This window comes from Salmo trutta, chromosome 14 (assembly GCF_901001165.1).
Source record: "Salmo trutta chromosome 14, fSalTru1.1, whole genome shotgun sequence".
NCBI classification, from domain to species: Eukaryota; Metazoa; Chordata; class Actinopteri; order Salmoniformes; family Salmonidae; genus Salmo; species Salmo trutta.
Genome location: NC_042970.1, coordinates 30,474,120 through 30,501,628, shown reverse-complemented (window position 1 = coordinate 30,501,628; position 27,509 = coordinate 30,474,120). Strand labels below are relative to the sequence as shown.

Sequence of the window (27,509 nt, the reverse complement as noted above, 5' to 3'; positions counted from 1 at the left end):
GGAACGCTTTCGACACCTTGTAGAGTCCATGCAGTGATGAATTGAGGCTGTTCTGAGGGCAAAAAGGATGCAACCCAATATTAGGAAGGTGTTCTTAATGTTTTGTAACCTCAGTGTAAGTTTAGTATCACTTTTCAACCAATCCAGTGCATTTTTATAGAAAAAATAAATAAAATACGTCAAGGGATTTAAGCATTGATAAGCTTAAACATCCATCTCCCACCCATGGAGAGACCAATATACTGTAGCTTACCCTCCAGTCTTGGGGGTAGCAAGGCAGGAAGTCTTGACTCATCTCCTGGTCAGTAGGGGGTGAGCAAATCATCACTGGTTCATACACACACAGGACAGCGACATAAAGCTTAGTTAATACAACACTACTATAAAGAGAAATAGAAATGCCGTCTTTTTGTAGACACTGACTCCGCAATGGTCCGTTGGACAAAGCATACAGGTAGGGTTTTTAGATACAGTTGAAGTCGGAAGTTTACATACACTTAGGTTGGAGTCATTAAACTAGTTTTTCAACCACTCCACAAATTTCTTGTTAACAAACTATAGTTTTGGCAAGTCGGTTAGGACATCTACTCTCTGCATGACACAAGTAATTTTTCCACCAATTGTCCACAGACAGATTATTTCACTTATAATTCGCTGTATCACAATTCCAGTGGGTCAGACGTTTACATACATGAAGTTGATTGTGCCTTTAAACAGCTTGGAAAATAAAAAAAAATGATGTAATGGTGTTAGAAGCTTCTGATAGGTTAATTGACATAATTTGAGTCAATTGGAGGTGTACCTGTGGATGTATTTCAAGGCCTACCTTCAAACTCTGTGCGTCTTTGCTTGACATCATGGGAAAATCAAAAGAAATCAGCCAAGACCTCAGAAAAAATATTGTAGACCTCCACAAGTCTGGTTCATCCTTGGGAGCAATTTCCTAATGCCTGAAGGTACCACGTTCTGTACAAACAATAGTACGCAAGTATAAACACCATGGGACCACGCAGCCGTCATAGCGCTCAGGAAGAAGACGCGTTCTGTCTCCTAGAGATGAACTTCCTTTGGTGCGAAAAGTGCAAATCAATCCATGTACAACAGCAAAGGACCTTGTGAAGATGCTGGAGGAAACAGGTACAAAAGTATCTATAGCCACAGTAAAACGAGTCCTATATCGACATAAGCTGAAAGTCCGTTCAGCAAGGAAGAAGCCACTACTCCAAACCCGCCATAAAAAAGCCAGACTATGGTTTGCAACTGCATATGGGGACAAAGATCATACTTTTTGGAGAAATCTCTCTGGTCTGATGAAACAAAAATAGAACTGTTTGGCCATAATGACCATTGTTATGTTTGGAGGAAAAAGGCGGAGGCTTGCAAGCCGAAGAACACCATCCCAACTGTGAAGCACGAGGGTGGCAGCATTATGTTGTGGGGTTGCTTTGCTGCAGGAGGGACTGGTGTACTTCACAAAATAGATGGCATCGTGAGGAAGGAAAATGATGTGGATATATTGAAGCAACATCTCAAGACATCAGTCAGGAAGTTAAAGCTGGTTGCAAATGGGTCTTCCAAATGGACAATGACCCCAAGCATACTTCCAAAGTTGTGGCAAAATGGCTTAAGGACAACAAAGTCAAGGTATTGGAGTGGCCATCAAAAAGCCCTGACCTCAATCTATAGAAAATTTGTGGGCAAAACTGAAAAAGCGTGTGCGAGCAAGGAGGCCTACAAACCTGACTCAGTTACACCAGCTCTGTCAGGAGGAATGGGCCAGAATTCACCCAACTTATTGTGGGAAGCTTCTGGAAGGCTACCCGAAACGTTTGACCCAAGTAAAACAATGTAAAGGCAATGTTACCAAATGCTAATTGAGTGTATGTAAACTTCTGACCCACTGGAAATGTGATGAAAGAAATTAAAGCTGAAATAAATCATTCCCTCTACTATTATTCTGACATTTCACATTCTTAAAATAAAGTGGTGATCCTAACTGACCTAAGACAGGGAATTTTTACTCGGATTAAATGTCAGGAATTGTGAAAAACTGAGTTTAAATGTATTTGGCTAAGGTGTATGTGAGAGTGGATTCTCGGCCCTCACTAGCATGAAAACTAAATACAGGCACAGACTGTGTGTGGAAAATGATTTAAGACTGAGACTCTCTCCAATACAACCCAACCCAACATTGCAGAGTTATGTGCATCCTTTCTGTACATGCAGAAAATAAGGTCTGTGGTAAACACAGGCTTAGGAGATCTTGTATGTTTTGATCTATGAGATAATCATCATCAGAAAATGTGACTTTCTGTACATTTTGAAGCATTTATGTAATCATACAAATAACATAAAGGCTTCATAATTCATAAAGGTCATGTTAACTGACTGATATTAATACATAGAACAAAACGTATAAGATCTCCTAAGCCTGTGTTAACTTCAGACTTTATTTTCTGGTAACGCATTTCTGTATTTTACGAATTCAAGCTGGCGAGCTCTATACCATGCCTTCTTAACTGTCCGTGGGAATATTCATTAAGTTGTCGTGATTTAAATTAAATCTAAAACTTCAGTCTCACAGACAACATGTTAATAGTGTATAAGAAGAGGTATTACAGAGTGTTATGAATTTGATTATGATAATGCTATCTCTTACCTATCCAGCTTTGAGTCTGGGTCAGCTCCATACTGTACCCCACATTTGAGCTTGACTACATTGATGTGCATGCAGGAGCAGACACACTCCACCACCACCACGCCCCTCACACGCACTATGCTACTGTCCAGGTTGTTTCTGCAGCCCTCCCAGCATGAACTACAGTAGCTATGAAAGGGGAAAGGACATGAGGGTCGTGATCATTAGACATCAAAGATGGAGAAGCGTGGGGCCAGCACCTCAAACACTAGCCCAGCAGAAAGAGACACAATTATGTAACTCTTCTGATGAATGGAAAAGAGTTGCAGTTGACAATCATCAATGCAGGGGGAACACATGTTGAATGCAGCCTTGCTTACCACGGTGTCCCTGAACACCAGCCTTCCCCAGCGCATGGACCTCAAAAGTCAGGGAGCAGTCTTTTTCCATCTGGTAACAACACAGTGTATTGATAGTGAGTGACACACAATAACATACATCAATGTAGACAGTTAAAAGTTAAAACAGACATAAATGGGCCCTTAACCAGAATGCACTATACAGCATGAAATAATTACCATCTTCTGCATGGACAAACAAACCCCTGAGCCTGAGAGGTTCTCTCCAGAGCAGTCTAAGGCTGTTTATAAAAGCCAATTAAATGCTTAGGCCCCCCCATAATCAAACAAGTATAATGGCAAAGTTTAGAGCTTGTCAGTGAAAGATAACCAAATTCAATAGTTTTTCCCCCCATGTATAAACATGTATCTATATACGTATCGGATCATCCTGAAAGTTAAAGACCCCCCCCCAGTGGATATATAGTATTTTGGAATGAAAATTCTTCAAATGTATTTTATGTTTTAACATCAGCTATGCAAAGACCCAACTGTTACATGACATACCTTGTGTAAAAGCCCACCAACACCATGCTGGTCTGTGAAAAAAAAGAAAAAATGAGCCTTGGCATGGCAACATATATTGTAAAAACTATAACTGTTTACAGTAATGCCACTGGTATGACAATAATATCACTAGCTAGCTATTACAGTTGTCACTCAGCAATAAAGTGAAGTGCATTACAGCCTAACAGAACTCTGGTGAGGAGATTTCACAGCTCTCCTTTTTTAACTGCATTTGTCAGAGAGAGTGTGCAGAGACACATGTTTGACTGACTGACTAACTAACTAATACAAATAGTGCAGAAATCAAATGTATCACGGCAGAAAAGTGTGTGCTAGCGCACCAAGAGTAGGTCAATTTAACCGAGGTAAAGCCAGTTTCAGGTTGGATTTTCCACAGATATTCGCCTGTAGTTTTCCTTACGTCCACCAACAGCAGTTAGGGACCGTCACCACAGTGACAAATCATATTTTTCAAATTTCAATAGCTCTTTAACCATTACTCCTAAAACTTTCAAAACTAGTTCTAGCTAACCAAATGGCATAGACACACATTGCACACACTTTCTTTGGTCGATTTACATCTCACTCCATTTTAAATTGTTTATTTAAATGTTTGAAATTCAATAGCTCCTTGGTCATGTGACCTACTGACTTCAAACAATGTTCAGAATGTACACTCAGTGGGCCTACACATTGCACATTGCCTCAAGCCCTACACTCCCTGCTCGCCTGCCTGCCCTCTCCCTGGGCCAGAGAGTGTATAGCTTACTCCCTGAAACTACAGACCTCCACACCTACTCTCCCTAACCCCTCAACACCCCTCTACCTTGGCTTTAGAGTTTAGCTTACTCCTTGGAATTGCTAAGATGTCTATAGTCCTGCTGTCATGAACGACGTGCACCTGGTAACCCGAAACAGGCTCTGTGCACCTGGTAACCCAAAGGATAGGCCCAGGCAGATGGACAACCACCATCTAGCCCCATAGCTATCCAGAGCCCAATGTCAATGTCTTACGCCTTCTACCCACCTGCCTGGGCTCCCTCACATTCTGTGTCTGGCCTCTGGTCCTTCTCCGTGCACCTGGTAACCCGTAAGTAAAGGAGGAGGATGGTGGAGGAAGATGCCTTCCGTCCCCGACAAAAGCTTGGATCGAGGGCTGACTTTCAATAGATCGCAGCGAGTGAGCTGCTCTGCTACGTACGAAACCATGACCCAGAATCAGGTCGTCTACGAGTGATTTAGCACAAGGTTCCCCACAAACATAAACGGTGCGCATCAGGAGAGGGGCGGCAACCCATCTGGCCGCACCCCAACCCTGTCACGAACGGCTCTACTCACCTGCCAAAAGATGCAGGCTATCCTGGGCCAACCGAAGATCTGCAGCGCTACGGTATCGTTATGTTTAGGGGGATTCTGACTTAGAGGCATTCAGTCATAATCCCACAGATGGTAGCTTCGCACCATTGGCTCCTCAGCCAAGCAAATACACCAAATGTCTGAACCTGCGGTTCCTCTCGTACTGAGCAGGATTACTATTGCAACAACACATCATCAATAGGGTAAAACTAACCGGTCTCACGACGGTCTAAACCCAGCTCACGTTCCCTATTAGTGGGTGAACGATCCAACGCTTGGTGAATTCTGCTTCACAGTGATAGGAAGAACGGACAGCGAAGGATCAAAAAGCGATGTCGCTATGAACGCTTGGCCGCTACAAGCCAGTTATCGTTGTGGTAACTTTTCTAACACCTCCTGCTTAAAAGCCAAAAATTCAGAAGGATTGTGAGGCCCTGCTTCACGGTCTGTATTCATACTAAAAATCAAGATCAAGCAAGCTTTTTCCCATCTGCTCCACGGGAAGTTTCTGACCGTTTGACAGGTGGACCGCCCCAGTCTTTCTTTCCCCGCTGATTCCGCCAAGCCCGTTCCCTGGGCTGTGGTTTCGCTAGATAGTAGGTAGGGACAGTGGGAATCACTTTCCTTCATTTATGCGCGTCATTAATTAGATGACAAGGAATTTGGCTACCTCAAGAGACTCTTAATTAAGTCCCGCCGTTTAACCCCGCTTCATCGAATTTCCCTACTTTGACATGTGGGTGTAACAGCCACCCCGAAGATGGTTTGAGTACGACTGCTAAGGGTAGCATGCTACGGTCAGATATCATCAAATTGACATCCATTCGAGTCACGCCCGGTGGTATTGTCAGAGGCTTTTCTGTCTTACAAACTGGACATCAGTTGCCGCTACTAACCTTCAGCGGACTTTAACTGGGTTTTTACACCCAATCGACATCAAGTGCCAGCGCAATACTTATAGACTTGAGAACCAAATACCCATCGCAGTATCTAGCGGCACCATCGACCGGGTGTCAGAAGAAGCAACAGCAGCAGAAAAGAATAATCGTCTTTCAATCATTTGCTTGCCCAGACAGCCCTCCGGGACAGAGCCATAGAAACCACCTTTACCAGCGCTTCATTGATATTCCTCACTTTGAAATGAGGGGTCAAAGTCACCCCACGGGTGATTTGAGTGCGATAGCGACAAGTGGGTATGCTCCTTTGAATTTCAACAAGTTGACATTCAGTGATCCGTGCCCAGTAGGAACCTAGGCTTCTTCCGTCCATTTTATGGTTCCGCAGCAAATCAATGGGCGTGGATGGTACTACCCACATCAGATGTAGGCCTCCCTACCCAGACAAGCTGGAGACACCTCTCCCCACGTCGTAGGGCATGAGCCAGATCCATGCAATGCCCTATCACTGCGGGGCCAATAGGTTAAGTCTCTGCCTCAAGTCTAGTGAGTGTAGAGGAGACCTCCCCACCAACAATGTGTGGGGCCGGCGAGCGCTGTAGCTGAGGAGATCCGCGAGAAGGGCCCGGCGCGCGTCCAGAGTTTCCGCCGCCAACTGCCGGACCCAACCCCCCACTGGTCCGCCTTCGGCCCGCCGATGGACACCAACCCAACAAACCCTCGCACGCAGCCCCTTGCAAGACCATGAGATGGGCCACACAATGAACTTCCAATGGTGGCAAGAGGAGGGCGACGGAGCGACTGCTCCCCCAGCAGCGGCTCGAGCCCAGCCCCGCTTCGCACCCCAGTCCGACCGACCCAGCTCTTAGAGCCAATCCTTATCCCAAAGTTAGGGATCTTTTTTGCCAACTTCCCTTACCTACACTGCTATAAGATGACAGAGGCTGTTCACCTTGGAGACCTGCTCTGGATATGGGTACAGCCCGGAGTGAGATTTACACCCTCTCCCCCGGATTTTCAAGGGCCAGGGAGAGCTCACTGGACACCGCCGAAACTGCACCGCTTTCCAGGGCTTGGGCCCCTCTCTCAGGGCGAACCCATTCCAGGGCGCCCTGCCCTTCACAAAGAAAAGAGAACTCTCCCCGGGGCTCCCGCCAGCTTCTCAAGGATCGGTCACGTTACTGCACTGAAAGCCTCGCGGCGCCCGTCTCCGCAAGTCCGTGGGCATTCTGAAAGTAGTTTGAGGTCAGGAGGTCACATTACCAAGGAGCTATTGAAATGAGAAACATTGAAAATGTATGTAAAATTGCGTGAGATGAAAATTGACAAATTAAAGGGTGTGCAATGTGAAGGCCCACTGAGTGTACATTCTGAACCTCGTTTGAAGTCAGTAGGTCACATGATCAAGGAGCTATTGAAATTCGAATGCAAAAAAAGTGTGTACTTTGTTTACGCTCCCTAACTAATTCAACTAGAAATACAAAATGCTGCTCACATTTCAAATCAAATCAAACTTTGTCACATGCGCCAAATACAACAAGGGTAGACTTTACCGTGAAATGCTTACTTACAAGCCCTTAACCAACAGTACAGTTCAAGAAGAGTTAAGAAAATATTTACCAAGCAGACTAAAATAAAAAGTAACAATAAAAAGTAACACAATAAGAATAACAATAACAAGGCTATATACAGGGGGCACCGCTACCAAGTCAGTGTGCAGTTAGTTGAGGTAATTTGTACATGTAGGTGGGGGTGAAGTGACTATGCATAGATAATAAACAGTGAGTAGCAGCAGTGTACAAAAGGGGGGGTCAATGTAAATTGTCCGGTGGCGATTTTATTAATTACATTTACATTTAAGTCATTTAGCAGACGCTCTTATCCAGAGCGACTTACAAATAGGTGCATTCACCCTATGATATCCAGTGGAACAACAACTTTACAATAGTGCATCTAAATCTTTTGGGGGGGGGGGGGGGGGTTAGAAGGATTACTTTATCCTATCCCAGGTATTCCTTAAAGAGGTGGGGTTTCAGGTGTCTCCGGAAGGTGGTGATTGACTCCGCTGTCCTGGCGTCGTGAGGGAGCTTGTTCCACCATTGGGGTGCCAGAGCAGCGAACAGTTTTGACTGGGCTGAGCGGGAACTGTGCTTCCTCAGAGGTAGGGAGGCGAGCAGGCCAGAGGTGGATGAACGCAGTGCCCTTGTTTGGGTGTAGGGCCTGATCAGAGCCTGAAGGTACGGAGGTGCCGTTCCCCTCACAGCTCCGTTGGCAAGCACCATGGTCTTGTAGAGGATGCGAGCTTCAACTGGAAGCCAGTGGAGAGAGCGGAGGAGCGGGGTGACGTGAGAGAACTTGGGAAGGTTGAACACCAGACGGGCTGCGGCGTTCTGGATGAGTTGTAGGGGTTTAATGGCACAGGCAGGGAGCCCAGCCAACAGCGAGTTGCAGTAATCCAGACGGGAGATGACAAGTGCCTGGACTAGGACCTGCGCCGCTTCCTGTGTGAGGCAGGGTCGTACTCTGCGAATGTTGTAGAGCATGAACCTACAGGATCGGGTCACCGCCTTGATGTTAGTGGAGAACGACAGGGTGTTGTCCAGGGTCACGCCAAGGTTCTTAGCACTCTGGGAGGAGGACACAAGGGAGTTGTTAACCGTGATGGTGAGATCATGAAACGGGCAGTCCTTCCCCGGGAGGAAGAGCAGCTCCGTCTTGCCGAGGTTCAGCTTGAGGTGGTGAGCCGTCATCCACACTGATATGTCTGCCAGACATGCAAAGATGCGATTCGCCACCTGGTTATCAGAAGGGGGAAAGGAGAAGATTAATTGTGTGTCGTCTGCGTAGCAATGATAGGAGAGACCATGTGAGGATATGACCGAGCCAAGTGACTTGGTGTATAGTGAGAATAGGAGAGGGCCTAGAACAGAGCCCTGGGGGACACCAGTGGTGAGAGCACGTGGTGCGGAGACAGATTCTCGCCACGCTACCTGGTAGGAGCGACCTGTCAGGTAGGACGCAATCCAAGCGTGGGCCGCGCCGGAGATGCCCAGCTCGGAGAGGGTGGAGAGGAGGATCTGATGGTTCACAGTATCAAAGGCAGCAGATAGGTCTAGAAGGATGAGAGCAGAGGAGAAAGAGTTAGCTTTAGCAGTGCGGAGAGCCTCTGTGACACAGAGAAGAGCAGTCTCAGTTGAATGCCCAGTCTTGAAACCTGACTGATTAGGATCAAGAAGGTCATTCTGAGAGAGATAGCAGGAGAGCTGGCCAAGGACGGCACGTTCAAGAGTTTTGGAGAGAAAAGAAAGAAGGGATACTGGTCTGTAGTTGTTGATATCGGAGGGATCGAGTGTAGGTTTTTTCAGAAGGGGTGCAACTCTCGCTCTCTTGAAGACGGAAGGGACGTAGCCAGCGGTCAAGGATGAGTTGATGAGCGAGGTGAGGTAGGGGAGAAGGTCTCCGGAAATGGTCTGGAGAAGAGAGGAGGGGATAGGGTCAAGTGGGCAGGTTGTTGGGCGGCCGGCCGTCACGAGACGCGAGATTTCATCTGGAGAGAGAGGGGAGAAAGAGGTCAAAGCACAGGGTAATTGTTCAGCATTCTTATGGCTTGGGGGTAGAAGCTGTTGAGGAGCCTTTTGGTCCTAGACTTGGCGCTCCGGTACCGCTTGCCGTGCGGTAGCAGAGAAAAGAATTTGGGTGACCCAGTCTCTGACAATTTTATGGGCTGTCCTCTGACACCGCCTATTGTATAGGTTCTGGATGGCAGGGAGCTTGGCCCCAGTGATGTACTGGGCCGTTCGCACTACTCTCTGTAGCACCTTACGGTCAGATGCCGAGCAGTTGCCTCACCAGGCGGTGATGCAACCGGTCAGGATGCTCTCGATGGTGCAGCTGTAGAACCTTTTGAGGATCTGGGGACGCATGCCAAATCTTTTCAGTCTCCTGAGGGGGAAAAGGTTTTGTCGTGCCTCCTCTATGTTTGGACCATGATAGTTTGTTGATGTGGACACAAAGAACTTGAAACTCTCGACCCGCTCCACAGAGCCCCATGGATGTTAATGGGGAGCTGTTCGGCCCGCCTTTTCCTGTAGTCCACGATCCGCTCCTTTGTCTTGCTCACATTGAAGGAGAGGTTGTTGTCCTGGCACCACACTGCCAGTTCTCTGACCTCCTCCCTATAGGCCGTCTCATCATTGTCGGTGATCAGGCCTACCGCTGTTTTGGCATCAGCAAACTTAATGATGGTGTTGGAGTCGTGTTTGGCCATGCAGTAGTGGGTGAACAGGGAATACAGGAGGGGAATAGGTACACACCCCTAAGGGGCCCCAGTGTTAAGGATCAGCGTGGCAGACGTGTTGTTGCCTACTCTTACCACCTGGGGGCGGCCCATCAGGAAGTCCAGGATCCAGTTGCAGAGGGAGGTGTTTAGTCCCAGAGTCCTTAGCTTAGTGATGAGCTTCGTCAGAACTATGGTGTTGAACGCTGAGCTGTAGTCAATGAACAGCATTCTCACATAGGTGTTCCTTTTGTGCAGGTGAGAAAAGGCAGTGTGGAGTGTGATTGAGATTGCATCCTCAGTGGATCTGTTGGGGCGGTATGCAAATTGGAGTGGGTCTAGGGTGTCCGGGAGGATGCTGTTGATGCCATGACTAGCCTTTCCAAGCACTTCATGGCTACCGACGTGAGTGCCACAGGGCGGTAATAATTTAGGCAGGTTACCTTCGCTTCCTTGGGCACAGAGACTATGGTGGTCTGCTTGAAACATGTAGGTATTACAGACTCGGTCAGGGAGAGTTTGAAAATGTCAGTGAAGACACTTGACCGTTGGTCCGCACATGCTTTGAGTACACGTCCTGGTAATCTGTCTGGCCCAGCGGCTTTGTGAATGTTGACCTGTTCAAAGGTTTTGTTCAAGTCGGCTACCAAGAGCGTTATCACACAGTCATCCAGAACAACTGGTGCTCTTGTGCATGCTTCAGTGTTGCTTGCCTTGAAGCGAGCATAAATGGCATTTAGCTCGTCTGGTAGGCTCGCGTCACTGGGCAGCTCGCGTCTGGGTTTCCCTTTGTATTCCATAATAGTTTTCAAGCCCTGCCACATCCGACGAGCGTCAGAGCCACGTAGTAGGATTCAATCACTGTCAAACGCTCCCTGAAACATTTCAGTGAGCAAGCCTTTCTAATCGACCTGGCCCGGGTAGCCTGGAAGGATATTGACCTCATCCCGTCAGTAGAGGATGTCTGGTTATTTAAAAAAAATGCCTTCCTCACCATCTTAAATAAGCATGCCCCATTCAAGAAATTTAGAACCAGGAACAGATATAGCCCTTGATTCTCTCCAGACCTGACTGCCCTTAACCAACACAAAAACATCCTGTGGCGTTCTGCATTAGCATCGAACATCCCCCATGCTAAGTTAGAAACCAATATACACAGGCAGTTAGAAAAGCCAACGCTAGCTTTTTCAAGCAGAAATTTGCTTCCTGCAACACAAACTCAAAAAAGTTCTGGGACACTGTAAAGTCCATGGAGAACAAGAACACCTCCTCCCAGCTGCCCACTGCACTGAGGATATGAAACTCTGTCACCTTGGATAAATCCACTATAATTGAGAATTTCAATAAGCATTTTTCTACGGCTGGCCATGCTTTCCACCTGGCTACCCCTACCGCGGTCAACAGCACTGCACCCCCCCACAGCTGCTCGCCCAAGCCTTCCCCAATTTTTCCTTCTCCCAAATCCAATCAGCTGATGTTCTGAAAGAGCTGCAAAATCTGGACCCCTACAAATCAGCCGGGCTAGACAATCTGGACCCTTTCTTTCTAAAATTATCTGCCGAAATTGTTGCAACCCCTATTACTAGCCTGTTCAACCTCTCTTTCGTGCCGTCTGAGATTCCAAAAGATTGGAAAGCAGCTGCTGTCATCCCCCTCTTCAAAAGGAGGGGACACTCTTGACCCAAACTGCTACAGACCTGTATCTATACTACCCTGCCTTTCTAAGGTCTTCGAAAGCCGAGTCAACAAACAGATTACCGACCATTTCGAATCCCACCGCACCTTCTCCGCTATGCAATCTGGTTTCAGAGCTTGTCATGGGTGTACCTCAGCCACGCTCAAGGTCCTAAACGATATCGTAACCGCCATCGATAAGAAACAATACTGTGCTGCCGTATTCATTGACCTGGCCAAGGCTTTCGACTCCGCCAATCACCACATCCTCATCGACAGACTCGATAGTTTTGGTTTCTCAAATGATTGCCTCCCCTGGTTCACCAACTACTTCTCTGATAGAGTTCAATGTGTCAAATCGGATGGCCTGTTGTCCGGGCCTCTGGTAGTCTCTATGGGGGTGCCACAGGGTTCAATTCTTGGGCCAAGTCTTTTCTCTGTATACATCAATGATGTCGCTCTTGCTGCTGGTGAGTCTCTGATCCACCTCTATGCAGACGACACCATTCTGTATACTTCTGGCCCTTCTTTGGACACTGTGTTAACAACCGTCCAGACGAGCTTCAATGCCATACAACCCTCCTTCCGTGGCCTCCAACTGCTCTTAAATACAAGTAAAACTAAATGCATGCTCTTCAACCGATCGCTGCCTGCACCTGCCCGCCCGTCCAGCATCACTACTCTGGACGGTTCTGACTTAGAATATGTGGACAACTACAAATACCTAGGTGTCTGGTTAGACTGTAAGCTCTCCTTCCAGACTCACATCAAACATCTCCAATCCAAAGTTAAATCTAGAATTAGATTCCTATTTCGCAACAAAGCATCCTTCACTCATGCTGCCAAACATACCCTCATAAAACTGACCATCCTACCGATCCTTGTCTTCGGCGATGTCATTTACAAAATAGCCTCCAATACCCTACTCAATAAATTGGACGCAGTCTATCACAGTGCCATCCGTTTTGTCACCAAAGCCCCATATACTACCCACCACTGCGACCTGTACGCTCTCGTTGGCTGGCCCTCGCTTCATACTCGTCGCCAAACCCACTGGCTCCAGGTCATCTACAAGTCCCTGCTAGGTAAAGTCCACCCTTATCTCTGATCACTGGTCACCATAGAAGCACCCACCTGTAGCACGCGCTCCAGCAGGTATATCTCTCTGGTCACCCCCAAAGCCAATTCCTCCTTTGGCCGTCTCCTTCCAAATCTCTGCTGCCAATGACTGGAACGAACTACAAAAATCTCTAAAACTGGAAACACTTATCTCCCTCACTAGCTTTAAGCACCAGCTGTCAGAGCAGCTCACAGATCACTGCACCTGTACATAGCCCATCTATAATTTAGCCCATACATATACCTCTTCCCCTACTGTATTTATTTATTTTGCTCCTTTGCACCCCATTATTTATATTTCTACTTTGCACTTTCTTCCACTACAAATCTACCATTCCAGTGTTTTACTTGCTATATTGTATTTACTTTGCCACCATTGCCTTTTTTGCCTTTACCCCCCTTATCTCACCTTATTTGCTCACATTGTATATAGACTTATTTTTCTACTGTATTATTGACTGTATGTTTGTTTTACTCCATGTGTTGTTGTATGTGTCAAACTGCTTTGCTTTATCTTGGCCAGGTCGCAATTGTAAATGAGAACTTGTTCTCAACTTGCCTACCTGGTTAAATAAAGGTGAAATAAAAATAAATCAAATAAAAAATCTTAATCCTGTATTGACGCTTTGATTGTTTGATGGTTTGTCTGAGGGCATAGCGGGATTTCTTATAAGCGTCCGGATTAGTCTCCCGCTCCTTGAAAGCGACAGCTCTAGCCTTTAGCTCGATTCTGATGTTGCCTGTAATCCATGGCTTCTGGTTGGGATGATATCTTGGTAGATAGTGTGGTCTACAACTTATCATAAGGTACTCAACCTCAGGCGGGCAATACCTCGAGACTTCTTTAATATTAGACATCGCGCACCAGCTGTTATTGACAAATAGACACACACCCCCACCCCTCGTTTTACCAGAGGCAGCATCTCTGTTCTGCCGGTGCATGGAAAATCCTGCTAGCTCTATATTGTCCGTATCGTCGTTCAGCCACGTTTCGTGAAACATAAAATGTTACAGTTTTTGATGTCCCGTTGGTAGGATAATCTTAATCCTAGATTATTCAAGATTCTCAGAAGGCTGCCCGATCTGAGGCCCCTTTTCCGGTGTCTTTCGTCACGCAAAAGATGTGGATATGGGCCTGTTCCAGTGAAAGCAGGATATCCTTCTCGTCGGACTCGTTAAAGGAAAATGTTTCTTCCAGTCCTCGATGAGTAATCGCAGTTCTGATGTCCAGAAGTTATTTTTGGTCATAAGAAACAGAAGCAAAAACATTATGTACACAATAAGTAAAAAAAAAAAAACAGTTAAACAAAAAGCAAAAAAACGAACAAAATAGCACAATTGGTTGGGAGAAGGTAAAACGTTAGCCATGTTCTTTTGCGCCATCTTGATACATTTCCACGTGTTTCCACGTTTATTAGCTTTGCAAAGCGAATTAATGTCCAAATCGTGAAAATAAGACCTGTGCAATGTTGTGCGCAACCTTTCCAACATCATGGCACTTATTTGGAGTCTGGCTCAAGTGGTTTGAAAGCGCGAATATCCGTCGAAAATCCAACCTGAAACTCTTTAACTATTAGCGCCATATGGCCTTCTTGTGTACCAATATGCAAATACACTGTCCGTGTGATCGAGGCGTAAAGGAAATACCGCGGTGCATTCTGGTATATCATATACAGCGAGAGGTCAGAGGAACGTCAGAATCCTCAAGATGTCGGTCGTTTGTCTCTCGTCCTTGGGTCGCTGTAGCGCCGTGGCATTCCGTTCTTCCGCCGGAATGGTGGTAAGGCTGTGTTCATTTTAACGATTACCTAAACTGAATGTGCTATGTTGATCGTTTCGAACGACATACGTTTGTCAGCTAGTTATCTAGCTGCTTGCTTCGTCCCTCAACGAACTATTGTTTACTGACCGCTCGTTGCGGAAGCTGCCGTAGCCTGGCGTACTTGATCAACCAAATCTAAACTATTCGGTTTCACCAATATAACGTTTCCAGTCAACGGGCATATTCAGTATCTCCAGGAACAAAACGTACGATTGTGTGGAACGTGTCATTCGCTATCAAATAAGCGTTTTAAACACGCTTTTATCCAGAGTGTCCCATTTGCCGCCTGTGGTGGGGTGGGCTGTCATTGTAGTCCATTTTAGACCACGTAGTCACGCGAGAGTAAACTACAACAAAATCTCCCACTTCTACAGCCGGAAAATGGGAGACCCGTGATAACGTGTTTTAAACGCTTATTTGATAGCGAAGGACACATTGAATCGTAAGTGTTGTTCCTGTTGAATATGCCTCTGACTGGAAACGATATTTTTGTGAAACCGAATAGTTTAGATTTAGTTAATCAAGGGTTGATCACACCTACAGCATCATAGCACAAAATGGAATGCAGCGTAGATACGGTACCAGTCGAAAGTTGACACACCTACTCATTCCAGTTAAAAAAAAAAAAATACTATTCTACATTGTAGAATAATAGTGAAGATATAAAAACTCTGAAGTAACACATGGAATCATGTAGTAACCAAAAAAGTGTTAAATAAATCAAAATGTATTTTATATTTGAGATTTTTCAAAGTAGCCACCCTTTGCCTTAATGACAGCTTTGCACACTCTTGGCATTCTCTCAACCAGCTTCATGAGGTAGTCACCTGGAATGCATTTCAATTAACAGGTGTGCCTTAAGTTAATTTGTGGAATTTCTTTCCTTAATGCGTTTGAGCCAATCAGCTGTATTGTGACAAGGTAGGGGTGGTATACAGAAGATGGTATTTTACCAAATAGGACTAAGTCCATATTATGGCAAGAACAGCTCAAATAAGTAAAGAGAAACAACAGTCCATCATTACTTTTAAGAAATGAAGGTCAGTCAATATGGAACATTTCAAGAACTTTGAACGTTTCTTCAAGTACAGTCGCAAAAACATCAAGCGCTATGATGAAACTGGCTCATGAGGACCGTCACAGGAAAGGAAGACCCAGAGTTACCTCTGCTGCAGAGGATACGTTCATTAGTTACCAGCCTCAGAAATTGCATCCCAAATAAATGCTTCAGAGTTCAAGTAATAGACACATTTCAACATCAGCTGTTCAGAGGAGACTGCGTGAATCAGGCCTTCATGGTCGAATTGCTGCAAACAAACAAACCACTACTAAAGGACAACCGTAAGAAGAAGAGACTTGCTTGGGCCAAGAAACATGAGCAATGGACATTAGTCTGATTCCAAGTTTTAGATTTTTGGTTCCAACCACCGTGTCTTTGTGAAACGCAGAGTAGGTGAACGGATGATGTCCACGTGTGGTTCCCACAGTGAAGCGTGGAGGTGGTGGTGTGGGGGTGCTTTGCTGGTGACACTTAGTGATTTATTTAGAATTCATGGCACACTTAACCAGGAAGGCTACCACAGCATTCTGCAGCGATACACCATCCCATCTGGTTTGCACTTAGTGGGACTATCATTTGTTTTTCAACAAGACGATGGCCTCCACAATCCACTGACCTCAACCCAATTGAGATGGTTTGGGATGAGTTGGACCGCAGAGTGAAGGAAAAGCAGCCAACAAGTGCTCAGCATATGTGGAAACTCCTTCAAGACTGTTGGAAAAGCATTCCAGGTGAAGTTGGTTGAGAGAATGCCATGTGTGCAAAGCTGTGTGTAATTGCGTGCAATTGCCGGCGATTCTTTGGATGCAAAAATCTGTAGTTTTGATTAAAACAAACGACTGAGCTCCAGTCCTCACACACCAGTCACTGGTACACACCAGTCACTGGTACACACCAGTCACTGGTACACACCAGTCACTGGTACACACCAGTCACTGGTACACACCAGTCACTGGTCAACTCCATCGTAAATCGTTAAGTTTAATCGGCTAGTGTCAGAGCTGACAGTAAGCAAAGACTTGTGGATGTTTTAGCAGCCGCTGCCAAAATAGCACGGTAATGTTAACAGGATGGCTGAATTTGCTTAGTGCAAAAGTGCCTTTAAAAGGACTATTGTTTGATCTTGCTTCATCTGTTTTTTGTCAATACTTCATATTGTGTCCATTGGAGATAGGGGTATTGTTCACATGTTTAAAATGAAGTAAATACATTATGTGCGTAATGAGTTGGGTTAGTGGTGTAAGGTTAGATGATCCTGTAACTTGATGTAATGTAGTTATGTGATCTGTAGGGGGACGGTATGGGAATGGCACAATGTCTGACCTTGCTCCACCGGGTATTACGTTTCCTCTGATGTAGCATCAGCTTACCCTTCCCCATATCCTGACCTCAGATCATTGTCTAGGTGGGGCAACTTCACCCAACTCCCTCAAATACCTTCTATACACCTACTCTCTGTGATGGACTAATGTTAAACTATTCACTCAACACTGTTTCTACAATCCTCATACCAGGAACATTGTGTCGTCATTCATATGGTTTGTTATGACACGCATGGTAGAAGCAGTCCTCACTCACCTGTCTTACTGTTAGGCGGTTCGGTATGCCCAGACAGCAGCGGCCACAGCCCCACAGCCTAGAATCAAGAAGTTCCAGGTGTACCGCTGGGACCCAGACACAGTTGGGGACAAGCCCCGCATGCAGACCTTTGAGATTGACCTCAACACGTAAGTACAGCCCGCCTTATCAGCTGCACACTTCCATTAGGTTGTTGGAACAAGGACTTTGTCATTTTATTGAACGTTATCACAAACCACGTTTCCATCCACACTTTATGTGAGTAAAGTCATGCCGTATAAAAGTATGATGGAAACAGGAAGTGTTGGTAGAATTTTAATTAATGTCGACAGACAATTTTGTTAATTCGACGTGGTGGGATATTTTTGTCAGTAAAATTAATTATGCAACGAATTGAGGTGGAAATTATTTATTGTGCAGTTTCTTGGAAAAGTATGCACAGTTTAGGCTACAGGGTGGTGAACTTGATGCTCCTTTCCAATAAAATCGTGGGTCTTAATTTGTATGCTAGTGACATGATGACCGATGCTTAAGCTGCCAATTAAGAAACCAAAATGATCTTGCTCTTATCCATGTCATCATATAACCTAACCTGTCCAGTGCCCACTTTATCAGCGAACTGTTGTCTCGAGAGCATGCACGAAAACCAGATTGGTCAGGTTTGCCGTTTGTCTGACAACTCTATCGGTAGAGCAAAAAATGCAATGGAAACCCATTTAACTCCTATTTTATTTATTCGGTACATGAAAACTTAAGAGCGAAAGTGGTTTTATTTTATGTGCTTAACTTCACTACTCACAGCCTTTTATGCCTAACAAAGTCAGTCTGACACACCTCTGGTGTGGAAATGCAAAAAAAAATTAAATGCACATTCTATCATATTTGCATGAGAATCTGTCGCAAATTGGATGGAAACCTAGCTACTGTGCTAGATCTGTTCAGTACCGAGCTCCCCTTGTATATGGTGGTGATGGAAGACTACCCCTCCTCTAGATTAGACTGGCTGTTCTTGACTGGTCCTGGGCAGTGGCATGTTCTGTTGACGTTCATCCTCTTTCATTTAGGAGTTTGCGACTTGGGAGTTACAGACTTCACATGTCTCAAGGCGGCCAACTATATATCTGGATGTAGTTCTCAGAAACAGAAGATCATGTTGCAGTGGCGTTCAGGGCATTACGTGTTAACTCAGATGATGACACTGTTAGAGAGAATCATGGGCACCCTTCATATGGAATTAAGGAAGATAACGCTGATACTCTGGACAGGTTCCCAGTCCTCCTCCTGTTTATCTGTCCAGCCTGATTGGCTCACCTCTGGCAATGAGGCATCGTGACAAAAATACCTTGGTGTACTATCACAAGATCACAGCATGGATATGTATAGTATGTGTCAATCCTGTTGTCATATTTCTTCAGTGTACAGCTGTCAAATCTAAATTTATTTTTCACATGCTTCATAAACTGGTGTAGACTAACAGTGAAATGCTTTCTTACAGGCCCATGCCAACATGTAGGGAGAAAGAAAATAGAGAAATAATAGAAAAGTAATAATAAATATACAAAGAGTAACGATAACTTGGCTATATACATGGGGCAGAGAGAACAGGGTGGCTGGATTGTTTGACAATTTTTTGGGGGGGCCTTCCTCTGACACCGCCTGGTATTGAGGTCCTGGATGGCAGGGAGCTCTGCCCCAGTGATTTACTGGGCGATCTGCATTACTAGTGTCTTGCGGTCAGATGCCAAGCAGTTGCTATACCAAGCGGTGATGCAGCCAGTCAAGATGCTCTCAATGGCTCAGTTGTACAACTTTCTGAGGATCTGAGGGCCCAAGCCACATTTTTTTATTTTTCAACCTCCTGACGACTGTTGGTGTGTGTGTGGACCCTGATGGGTCCTGTGTGTGTGTGGGTCCTGTGTGTGGGTCCTGATGGGTCTTGTGTGTGTGTGTGTGTGTGTGTGTGTGTGTGGACCCTGATGGGTCCTGTGTGTGTGTGGACCCTGATGGGTCCTGTGTGTGTGTGGACCCTGATGGGTCCTGTGTGTGTGTGGACCCTGATGGGTCCTGTGTGTCTTAGGAAACAATAAGTTGACTGTCTGCTTCCCTCCTTTCCACAGCTGTGGCCCCATGGTATTAGACGCCCTCATCAAGATCAAGAATGAGATGGACGGCACTCTGACTTTCCGTCGCTCCTGCAGAGAGGGTCAGTGTGGGAAGGGAAGTGGGGTTAGTTTGGGACACTGATGAATAGATGAAATTGTTGGAATGATTCTAGTAATGAATCACTAAATGTTCTGTGCAGTGAGAGAAGAGCTGGGATTAGTCTTCTTAAAGGTTGACTTACTGTATTTCTGTTATGTGAGGGGATTTTAGGTAGCATCAAGGTTGGAAAAAGATTGGAGAAGAGGTTGGGAGTTTGATCCCTGGGCGAGTCATACCAAAGACTGTAAAAATGGGACCCGATGTGTCTCTGCTTGGCACTCGGCATTAGGGAGATGGATTGGGGGTAAGACCCTGCGATAGACTAGCGTCCTCTCCAGAGGGTGTAACTTGTACATCAAGTTGCCTCATGCTACAGAAACAGGAGATGGGCTCCTGCTCCTCTGAGCCGTTCTGGCTCACACACACCAAGGCTACTGAGGTTGGAACGTGTGTCCAGGATGGAATTATCTAAGAACAGGATGTCCAGGGATGATACTAGGGCAGCTTAGTTCTAGTGACTATCCTCAGATGGATATGCTGTAGCCTAGGAAACCCAACACGTGCCAGTTCCTTCTACAAATTCATATAATGTCCAAGGTGAGTAATACAGTGTGTATGTGGGTTTGCTATGGATCAGGTATCTGCGGATCCTGTGCAATGAACATCAATGGAGGCAACACACTGGCCTGCCTCAACAAGATTGACACCAACACCGGCAAGGCTACCAAGATCTACCCTCTGCCACACATGTATGTGGTCAAGGATCTGGTGCCTGTGAGTATCATGACATTCCATACAAGCTCTTCACAAACCGTCTGGATTCCTTTATCCACCATTATGGCTTTCAATGGTAAAAATTGGAGTGAGTTTTGTGATGGAGTTCTGTTTTGGTTGCAGGATATGAGTAATTTCTATGCTCAGTACAAGTCGATCGAGCCCTACCTGAAGAAGAAAGATGAGACAAATGAGGGAAAGGAACAATACCATCAGACTGTGGAGGACAGACAAAAACTGGTACACCCAAATGACCTTTGTTCAATTAGCATTGAGCATAATTTAGACGTATGAACTGAGGGCTGCTATTGTGTCCATTCTGCACTCTTCTCCCGTTCCTCCTCATGACTTGATGTTTCTGTCCCTCCCAGGACGGGCTGTATGAATGTATCCTGTGTGCGTGCTGCAGCACCAGCTGTCCCAGCTACTGGTGGAATGGAGACAAGTACTTGGGACCTGCTGTCCTCATGCAGGTCTGTGTATTTGAGTTTAGACTAGTCTGAGGGAACTTTTTTTGTTTAGAGTTGTGTTTTGATCAACGGGACACTGATGGGTGAATGTGTGTATGCACCTTGGCCTGTTTGTGAGCTCACACTGCCGTCCTCCCTCCAGGCCTACCGCTGGATGATCGACTCGCGAGACGAGTTCACAGAGGAGCGTCTGTCCAAGCTGCAGGATCCTTTCTCCCTCTACCGCTGTCACACCATCATGAACTGCACTAAGACCTGCCCCAAGGTAACTTCAGTCTAATAAACAGCACTACTCCCTTCCAAGGGCTAACGGTAAACTTCAATGCTTACTAGCACACTTCTTCTTTCTCATTGTACTCAAATGCACCACCTCTCTCCTACCCTTACAGGGCCTTAACCCAGGGAAGGCGATTGCAGAGATTAAGAAGATGATGGCCACTTACAAGGAGAAGAAATCAGCTGCTGCTTGAACCCCCCCTTATAAATTATACTATAATTAAGATTCTCTACCAGTGGGTTCTACTGGGCCTGCACACCTGTTAACTTCAACACCTCCACACTCTAGCACTACTGACTGACACTGGACTCCAAGGGCAATGGGTGCATGGTCCACACAGGATTGGTGTGTGTGTGTACACTGTAGCGTGTGTTTGTGTGTAAGAGAAAATGCATGGGTGCATACTGTATGTGAGACTTGACCCACTGACTTAAAATGGTGCATTCCTTAGTTCATATACCCATTGTTTGGTCTCGTGTGTGTGTGTGGGTGAGTTCGAGTTCAGAGTGTGATGGATTCACAGATATTAAATATGTATATGATCTGCAGCTCTTCCGTCATACCTATATCTATCAGGAGTCTGCTTGTAATAAATCTAATGCTTTAATGCTTGTCACTGTTTCCCTTGTTGTTACGCCTGCTTCTGAACAGATCTCTCACTTTATTTCTTTAGTAATAGTTATCACCTCTCGGCTTTATCAGCACCTTCATTGAGTGGTGGGTTTCTTTGTACAGCATTTGAATGGTGATGGGTTTTTAGGATCAGCTAAATACTCAAAATAAAAATAAAAATACTGAACGTGTGCTACGGTGGGTAGCGCCGTAATTTCAATCTATATCCTCTAGGTGTCAGTCTTTCACATACTTAACGAGTTGAGTGAAAAGGGAGAACAAATAAGGACGCTGTCCAAAAAAGCCCCTTCAGTGTACACAATTTGGCGAGTCTCCCGAAGCCTATTGTTGGGCATGCCATAAATGCACCATGGAAAATTAATCAATAAACTAGAATCATGAATGTATCTACTATTTTTATGTCATAAGTTGTCACACGGTACTGCCCTGCTAATTGATTGTCCCCTATCATGAACAATGACGTGGACAATCAAAATCATACACGAAAAATGATATGCCTTGAGATCAATTATGTGTGTCTACGGTCTACTGCTTTCAAACATCCCTATTTATCCATCCTTGAGGGTTAGGGGGTTTATGTGCAGTCAGTGCCATGGTCTCCTGTCTGGTTGGTGGGGGTCGGCGAGGTGACCGACAGAGGCGGGAGAGGGGGCTTGAAGGCGGGGCGCTACAATGTGGCGTTCGGTCAGAAGTTGCTGAAGACGGACGCATGAGACTTGCGGATCGCCGGAGCTAAATTCAAATAGAGGTAAGAACTGCAAGTTGTTTAAATGAATATATTTAAAAAAAAATAATTGCAGTATTCACATGTATTTGTAAGCATGTCTGCTTATTTTGATTACTTTGAATTTTGACCATTAATCAAAGACCAAGAAGTTGGGCTACATTTCTTAACTTTTACCATGTGTCAGGGTGGTGTGGATTTTTGATCACTTATCAATTATTTGAAATATGCATATTTGTATCCATCATCAGTATCGAGTTATAGGCCTGCCTAAAGAAAACTATAAAATGCAAAGTCTACAAGTTCAATAATAGCATGCAAGCAGTGGTGACCTGTCAACTAAACTGATTGTCTTTTTTTTTTTTTTTACAATTCACGACATGATTGGGCCTCATATGTAGTTATTCAACAGGTACTTAAATCTTTCATTTATTCAGATTGTTATAGGTTCACATGAGGTTGTCTGTTGTCTGTTTACACTGTTGTGGAGAATGGGGCAATCTGCAATCCAGGGGGTGGGGTTATAGCTGGGGGCAATGACAATACAATGGAGAGGGGCTGGCCAACATAAATAAAATGAGAGGACAAGGGAGAAAAAGAATGCGGACTAATGGGGGGTTGTTAAGAGGAGAGGGGAAGAGATGGAGAGAGAAATCATATGTTTTTACATAGTGCTTGAAAACACAAACTGTGTTTAGTAGGAGGAGGCATGAAGAGAGGGAGCTCTCCCTCTTCATGTTTGCATTGTTCCCAAGTCCCCATGCTTTGGGGGAGGGGGTCAGTTAGGGCTGGGGAGGGGGGGGGGGGGGCAAAATGGGGTTGAGGAGGAGGGTGTAATAGCTCCCAGATGTGTGCTGTGAAAACATATGGTTTCCGATAGCCACTGGGATGCACAAGAGGAATATCTGAACACACACACACTTTGGTGACATATACCTTCATACATACATGTACACTCTGAAACACTACAGCCAGACCTCATAGTATGAAACATTAAATGTGATGATACTCACACATACACACACTGATGATCACATGATGGCACACTCAGTGCACAAAAAACACACAAGCTAGACTGTCTGATTGTGTGCAGTACAGAAGGGGAGAAGTATTTGTTCATTCCACAAGGAAAGTAGCCTAATATTGTGGTCTGCACAGTTACTTATAAGCAGTCTAGTTAGAAAAACTGTTCTCTGTGCCAATTGTTCCCAACTGAATGTGAGTTGTTGCCGTTTATAAATGGTTTATGAACTTTACCGTGCCATTGTCATGTACTTGAAAACTGTAATAAGCATTGGAGGGGGGTCTTATTGCAGCAGAGTACTGCTATCCTCTGAGAATACAGTCCTCTCTCTCTCTTCACTAATGCCCCCTTCCTCACTCTCTCTCACTCTTGTCTTTTTGGCGTGGCATACAGTGGTCATACTGTACGAACTCAACCTGGCCAGCTCTCTGCTTGAGAGAGAGAGAGGAGTAGAGAGGGGGAGGGGTTCAGGGAAATGACAAGAGAGGGCGACATAGAGGAAATGAGAGACGTGGAGAGAGGAATATGGAAGATGGGGAGAGAAGGAGGGGTGGGGTGGAGGGGCTCAGTGGTTCTTTTCCTGGAATTTAGCCCCTGGTCTGTCTGCTTTAGAGTGTTTCGTAGTGGAATGGAGAAAAGGAGAAAAACAGAGGGATTGTTAAGAAAGACAGACGTGCCACATTCTTGCTGTCAAAGTTTTCCTTTTTTCCCCTGACTGTTTGGGGCCAGAGGAGGGCAGAGTGGAGGGTAAAAAAGAGAGGGAAGAGGTGAGGTCAGAATGCAGGATAGCAGAGAGATGGAAGGGAAAAGACAAGAGGCCCATGGGTAAAAGACTGACGAGGCCCATGGGTAAAAGACTGACGAGGCCCATGGGTAAAAGACTGTGACGAGGCCCATGGGTAAAAGACTGTGACGAGGCCCATGGGTAAAAGACTGTGACGAGGCCCATGGGTAAAAGACTGACGAGGCCCATGGGTAAAAGACTGTGACGAGGCCCATGGGTAAAAGACTGTGACGAGGCCCATGGGTAAAAGACTGTGACGAGGCCCATGGGTAAAAGACTGTGACGAGGCCCATGGGTAAAAGACTGTGACGAGGCCCATGGGTAAAAGACTGTGACGAGGCCCATGGGTAAAAGACTGTGACGAGGCCCATGGGTAAAAGACTGTGACGAGGCCCATGGGTAAAAGACTGTCACAGTTGTGAGTCTGAAAAACGACACAGAAATACATCTATGACACTGCGTAGACTATGTAACAGATGTGTGTTTCTTTATCACTTGGAATCAGTAACCCTTTGAAAATGTATACAGTCTTCTCTCTCCTCCTCAGTGTCAGTCTACCTCCACACAGACAGCGATCATGAGAGTCCTCCTACTGCTCTCCATGCCAGGTGAGTCCAGCACAGTCACACTGAACACTGCATAATATACACAACACTCGAATGTACACAAAACAGTAGACTAACCCAATAAACATTCTATACAACAAAACACTTGTCCAGCACCTTTGCCTAAACATTTAGGCAACTTTGCCTCAACAGTCCTCCTGCTAGCTCAGCCCCCCCTCTACCAAGAACCATTTCCTTTCCTGGGTGAGTTCATCCATGTCATTATTACACTGTTTGTCCACGTGTACAAACACACCGTGACTCAGTACTGTGTCTCTTCACGTGGTCATTATTTCATGTCTTTTGCCTACCCACCCCAAGAGTATTCCATGTCAAATTTACCATTTTACCCGGTAGATGGAAACATTGAATGTCCTGTGTATTGTAATTTGTCTATTGTAAATACTTCAATGACCACTTACTATGTCAGCATTTGCTAACATCTTGAATATGAAGTCATGCACAAAGACAATCTACCGTACATTTCCTCCCAATTTTAAAAGCAGGTGGTCAATGTTATATTCTTGCAAGACTTGCAACATTTTATGTGAAATCCCCGCTGTGCTTGAGAAGATCTGTTATTCATCTGTCACACATAAAGGGTTGCTTGCCTGTCTGTCAGCCTGCCTGCTGTACATTTATCACAATGTATTTATCAGCATTTATCAGTCAATGTAACAACGGAATATCTCATACTGTGCCTTTAATTTTGCTTCACAGAGGACTATGGCCCTGATTATTTCCCAGGTAAGATACTGTGTGATCTTGTTACCTATTCTACTCCTGTAGTATCATTAGTTTTGATAGACTGGTGTAGAGAGCTTCTTTGCCCATTGGTGATGTACTGAAAGTCCCGCTCAGTACCTCATTTTCCTTGAGAGAATTCAGCAATTCCCCTGTCGCTCTCCATCTATCTCTCCCTCTTCTTCTTGCTCTCTTTTTCTCCCTCTTCTTCTCTCTTCACCCCTCCCTATCAGATAATCCTGACACGGATGGCCAGCAGCAGGCTCTGTTACAGGTTCCCCAAACGTTCCCTGGTCCCGAACGTCCTGGTCTGTTTGGTACTCACACCTTTCATTATCTACTATTCAACATTTATTATCAACTGGTATGTTCAACATCTATATCCGCTGTCCTGTTCTTCTGTCGTATTAGCAGGGTTATTCCATTAAAATGTGAGTTTCTGATTTGTTTCAGCGCAAGAGACAGAGCCCACAGAACCTGGCCCCCTAGGTAAATAACAGAGAGGGAGGGTCTGTGTGTATAGTTGTTGATGGATGACTGACTTGGACTATTATGCTGTGTGTAGATGATTGTGTTGGATGGCTCATATGTTTTCTGTTGTGTAGATTGTCGAGAGGAGCAGTACCCCTGCACCAGACTCTACTCTGTTCACAAACCATGCAAACAGTGTCTGAATAGCCTCTGCTTCTACAGGTCTGATATTGCACACCTAACCCTTAACTTATCTTGTTATCATGATAGCATTGAACATGGATTATAAAGTGTTCAACATCACACTGTAACACCGTTCCTCTCTCCTCAGCTTGCGAAGGGTGTATGTGATCAACAAGGAGGTGTGTGTCAGGACTGTGTGTGCGCATGAAGAGCTGCTAAGAGGTGAGGTGTTCTTGTATACGATGCACAACCAGCTGTCCCCACTAAAGAAACACACACACCCGTTCAGTTTTGTATTCACCTCTGTGAAGGACAAAACCTGTGACACTTCTCTCTCTCTGTAGCTGACATGTGCCGTGACCAGTTCTCTCGTTGTGGTGTAGCTGCGGTGAGTGGCCAGTGTGGGTCACTGGGGAGCAGCTGTGGGAAGAGCTGTGGAGGGTGTTGAGAACATGGGGCACATCAGAGAACACCAGCCCAAATACTGCCACATCTCTAGGGTCCACATCCCACCTCCTTCCCATCCCAATTTCTGTTTAATCTTTGACTGTATTCCACATACTTTTTGGTACCAAAGAACTCCCATGTTTCTTCTCGTCTCTCCTCCCTTTCAGAATTACATACATAATGAGAAGTGGGATCAGTAGAACGTGTGTATGGATAAATATATATATTCTTTTATACTCAACAGAACATTGATGACTGTATAACGTCACTGGTGCTATAAAATCACTACCACACTGGTGCTAAGGAATGGAAATCAGCAATCAGAGAGGCACATAAAAAAGCAACATTTGTATCTTGTTTTTTCTGCCTAATTTTATCCTATATTCTAAATCATTGTGTGATGTTTGTTGTTGTTTACTCTACCTGTGTTGAAAAGCAGTCATAGTAATGAGGGGACAGCCAGAGTGACAGCTACTGCTTACTGACCTCAACAACAGAGGCATTAGCAAAACTCAGTCATCCATAACCATCCCACTGCCTTGGCACTGACTGGGTGGCAAGCAGCGACAATCAGACTTGAAGAGACGGGTGCTGACCCCTGACCTCTCGAGTGTTATTGTGTAACATGGTCAACGTGACTAGAGCTACATTGGCTGGTGACCTTGCATAGGTTCACATCTCAGTGGCAAGAAGTGCTTTGAAAAGGCTGCTCACAAATTGTTACTGTACTACTGCTTTGTAAAACCCTTTCATTATACTGGAGAAAAAAATAAATGTTTTTTTTACTACAACCTTACCTTGGTGTGACTAATTCTGATGAGTTGGATTGTTTGTGCTTTATGTGGAT

General features: G+C 45.3%; 2 protein-coding genes and 1 long non-coding RNA gene across 8 annotated transcripts; 2 read left to right on the top strand and 1 right to left on the bottom strand.

The window, feature by feature from the left end:
* On the bottom strand, window positions 1-15,075 carry LOC115207774 (uncharacterized). 4 transcript variants are annotated; one of them, XR_003881056.1, is made up of 6 exons: window positions 14,897-15,075; window positions 3,544-3,575; window positions 3,019-3,088; window positions 2,660-2,827; window positions 254-327; window positions 1-52 (listed from the first exon to the last, which is right to left on the bottom strand). It is a non-coding gene; the product is annotated as an uncharacterized LOC115207774 (long non-coding RNA). The 4 variants fall into 4 exon arrangements; XR_003881055.1 differs by lacking the exon at window positions 14,897-15,075 and adding an exon at window positions 13,776-13,792; XR_003881053.1 differs by lacking the exon at window positions 14,897-15,075 and having other exon boundaries at window positions 3,544-7,111.
* On the top strand, window positions 14,515-21,883 carry LOC115207770 (succinate dehydrogenase [ubiquinone] iron-sulfur subunit, mitochondrial). The gene is made up of 8 exons (XM_029775244.1): window positions 14,515-14,644; window positions 17,340-17,473; window positions 19,442-19,527; window positions 20,164-20,300; window positions 20,424-20,540; window positions 20,672-20,773; window positions 20,913-21,035; window positions 21,160-21,883. The coding sequence occupies exons 1-8, from the start codon at window positions 14,573-14,575 to the stop codon at window positions 21,238-21,240; spliced, it is 852 nt and encodes a 283-aa protein (XP_029631104.1). The 5' UTR covers window positions 14,515-14,572; the 3' UTR covers window positions 21,241-21,883.
* Window positions 21,884-22,323: 440 nt separating this feature from the next.
* On the top strand, window positions 22,324-27,458 carry LOC115207773 (microfibrillar-associated protein 2). 3 transcript variants are annotated; one of them, XM_029775249.1, is made up of 10 exons: window positions 22,368-22,428; window positions 22,806-22,816; window positions 24,760-24,820; window positions 24,971-25,021; window positions 25,538-25,564; window positions 25,795-25,878; window positions 26,015-26,050; window positions 26,167-26,254; window positions 26,364-26,437; window positions 26,560-27,458. In XM_029775249.1, exons 3-10 carry the CDS (start codon window positions 24,790-24,792, stop codon window positions 26,661-26,663), a joined length of 495 nt encoding a protein of 164 aa, XP_029631109.1. In that variant the 5' UTR covers window positions 22,368-22,428; window positions 22,806-22,816; window positions 24,760-24,789; the 3' UTR covers window positions 26,664-27,458. The 3 variants fall into 3 exon arrangements, with proteins under 3 accessions (XP_029631107.1, XP_029631108.1, XP_029631109.1); XM_029775247.1 differs by lacking the exon at window positions 22,806-22,816 and having other exon boundaries at window positions 22,324-22,428; XM_029775248.1 differs by lacking the exon at window positions 22,806-22,816 and having other exon boundaries at window positions 22,335-22,428; window positions 24,741-24,820.
* The last annotated feature ends 51 nt before the right edge of the window (window positions 27,459-27,509 follow it).